The following is a 2642-nucleotide window of genomic DNA, read 5'->3' as shown; positions in this document are numbered from 1 at the left end:
TGGTGCTTGCCCTCGCTGTCAAACAAGGCGCCTGTGCTTTTGGTTACAGCAACGTTAACTTCTCTCCCTCTGCAATCCGTCGCAGGAGCAACGGCGATCCCACATCCTTCGATGGGCCCCAGCCCCAACAGCCTCCTTTAACCACTTCTCTTACCATGAAGTTTAGCTGATAGGCCTTGGCGTCTCCCCTCCCTCAAACTCTACTCTTTGCCGTTTCCTCAGATCAGAGTTCCGACGATGCGCCTATTGAAAGCCGGTAGCGATGGCACGCTAAGGCTGACGAAGAACTTAAGCAAAAACATTCCGAGATATGCGATCCTTTCGCACACATGGTCGACAAATGACGAGGACGAAGTGACTTTTGCCGACTTAAACGATGGATCCGGGAAGAACAAGGATGGGTATGTCAAGATTCACTTCTGCTGGACACAGGCTCAGAAGGATAACAATATCCAACATTTCTGGGTGGACACATGCTGCATTGACAAATCAAATCGCCCTGAGCTCGACGAAGCTATTGTTTCAATGTTTCGCTGGTACCGTGATGCCGAAAAGTGTTATGTGTATCTGTCCGACGTGTCCGTGGGCGTTGGTGGCCGTCATCGCTCAAGTGAAGCCACATGGGAGTCGGATTTTCGGAACAGCCGATGGTTCACCCGTGGCTGGACGCTCCAAGAACTGCTGGCACCGAAATCGGTCGATTTCTTTTCACGAGAGGGGACATGGCTGGGCAATCGGTGTACTCTAGAGCGACCGATTCACGAGATCACGGGCATTCCAATTATGGCTCTTCGCGGTGTCGCTGTGGCTAATTTCAGTGTGCCCGAGCGGATGCGATGGACCACGAAGCGAAATACTACGAGGCCGGAGGACAAAGCATACTGCCTACTGGGCATCTTTGGCGTATTTCTATCTCCCATTTATGGTGAAGGCGAGCAGCATGCCTTTCTTCGGCTCCAGGATGAAATCGATAGACGCTTAGGGAGCAGGGCTAATGCAGAACAGCTACTGCATGGCCAACGGCCCAGCCCGGTGTGGCATGTTCCCTTTGACCGTCCGCTGGAATTTGTGGGCCGCGCAAACGAATTGAACCGTCTGAAACGGCAGATATGTGACCCCAGTAGCCATGGAATGGTGTCCATCCTTGGGCTAGGAGGAATGGGAAAAAGTCGTCTGGCACTAGAGCTGGTCCTCCAACTCAGGTCGGAACACCTCCATTGGTCGATCTTCTGGATCGAGGCCACGGATCAGTTGACCTTTGAAAGGGATATACTCGAGATCGGCAAGAAGCTTGGAATTCCGGAAATTGAAGACGATAAAGCCGACGTTAAAATGTTGGTCAAACAATGGCTCAGCAATGTGACCAGGGACAGCTGGCTTTTGGTCCTCGACAACGCGGACGACGAGGCGGTGTGGACGAAGAGATCGAATCCCACCGATCGGAAATCCACACTCGTGGATTGTCTACCTCGCTCGACCCACGGCTCTATTCTTATCACCACCCGATCACGCAGTGTGGCCATCTATCTCGCTGGAAAAGAGATGATCGAATTGTCGACAATGTCACCTGATGAAGCGAGGACAATACTCACGAACACATTGGAGAAACCAGAGATGGCCGCGGACGAGAATCTCACCTCCGTATTGCTCGAGAAGCTGACTTATCTCCCCCTAGCCATTATCCAAGCAGCTTCTTACATAAATATGACGCAAGATCCCTTGGAGACCTATCTAGAGCTACTCTTCGAACCTGAGGAAGAAGTAATCAAACTTCTGAGCGAGGATTTTGGCGACCGATCACGATACTCTACTGCTCAGAATGCGGTCGCGATGACATGGCTTGTCTCGTTTAACCAAATCCGCCAGCACCACCCCTTCGCCGCAGATCTTCTGAGCTCGATGGCTTGCCTTCACGAAAAGAACATTCCACGATCCCTCCTACCAGCAATCAGCTTGAAAAAAGATGCGATTGATGCTTTTGCCACACTGAAAGGATACTCATTCGTGACAAGACAGACTGGAGAGAAAGATAGACAGATTCACGAGGAGTTGTACGAGATGCATCAGCTGGTACACTTGGCCGTTCGCAATTGGCTCAGAACCCAAGGCACGCTAGGTGATTGGATGAAAGCCTCCCTTTCACGAGTCACCGAGCTTTTCCCGACACGTGACCATAAGCACCGAGGTGTCTGGACCCTCTATCTGCCGCACGCTCAACGACTTTGTGGAGACGAGAAGGTGGAAGACTCCTCTGAGCGATACCAGCTCCTCGAAAAGATGGGGTTATGCTTTATTGTTGATGGGAAGTACGACGAAGCGGTGAAAATGCATTCCGCGGTCGTGGAGTGGAGGGAGAAAAACTTAGAGCCTCTACAAGAGCTTACACTATCTGGTTACAATAACCTTGGAGAGGCATTGAATTGGAAGGGTGATTTCTTTAGTGCTGAGAAGTATCTTGAGAAGGCTTTCGTAGGGCGAAAGAATATACTTGGGGTAGAGGATCCCTCGACGCTGACCAGCATGGCGAACCTAGCCTCGACTTACCGAAATCAAGGCCGGTGGGAGGCGGCCGAGCAGCTGTTTGTGCAAGTGATGGAGACGAGCAAGACGAAGCTGGGCGCCGACCATCCAGACACGCTGAC

At 51.7% G+C, this 2642-nt stretch overlaps 1 protein-coding gene across 1 annotated transcript; it reads left to right on the top strand.

Moving 5' to 3' along the window:
• Window positions 1-237: 237 nt before the first annotated feature.
• On the top strand, window positions 238-2593 carry Z517_12572 (uncharacterized protein; the record flags this gene model as incomplete). The annotated part of the gene is made up of 2 exons (XM_013422516.1): window positions 238-2469; window positions 2534-2593. The coding sequence occupies 2 exons, from the start codon at window positions 238-240 to the stop codon at window positions 2591-2593; spliced, it is 2292 nt and encodes a 763-aa protein (XP_013277970.1).
• Between the last annotated feature and the right edge of the window lie 49 nt (window positions 2594-2642).

This window comes from Fonsecaea pedrosoi (genome assembly GCF_000835455.1).
Source record: "Fonsecaea pedrosoi CBS 271.37 unplaced genomic scaffold supercont1.10, whole genome shotgun sequence".
Taxonomy (NCBI): Eukaryota; Fungi; Ascomycota; class Eurotiomycetes; order Chaetothyriales; family Herpotrichiellaceae; genus Fonsecaea; species Fonsecaea pedrosoi.
The sequence above is the reverse complement of the archived record's forward strand: the minus strand, read 5'-3'. Positions and strand labels throughout refer to the sequence as shown.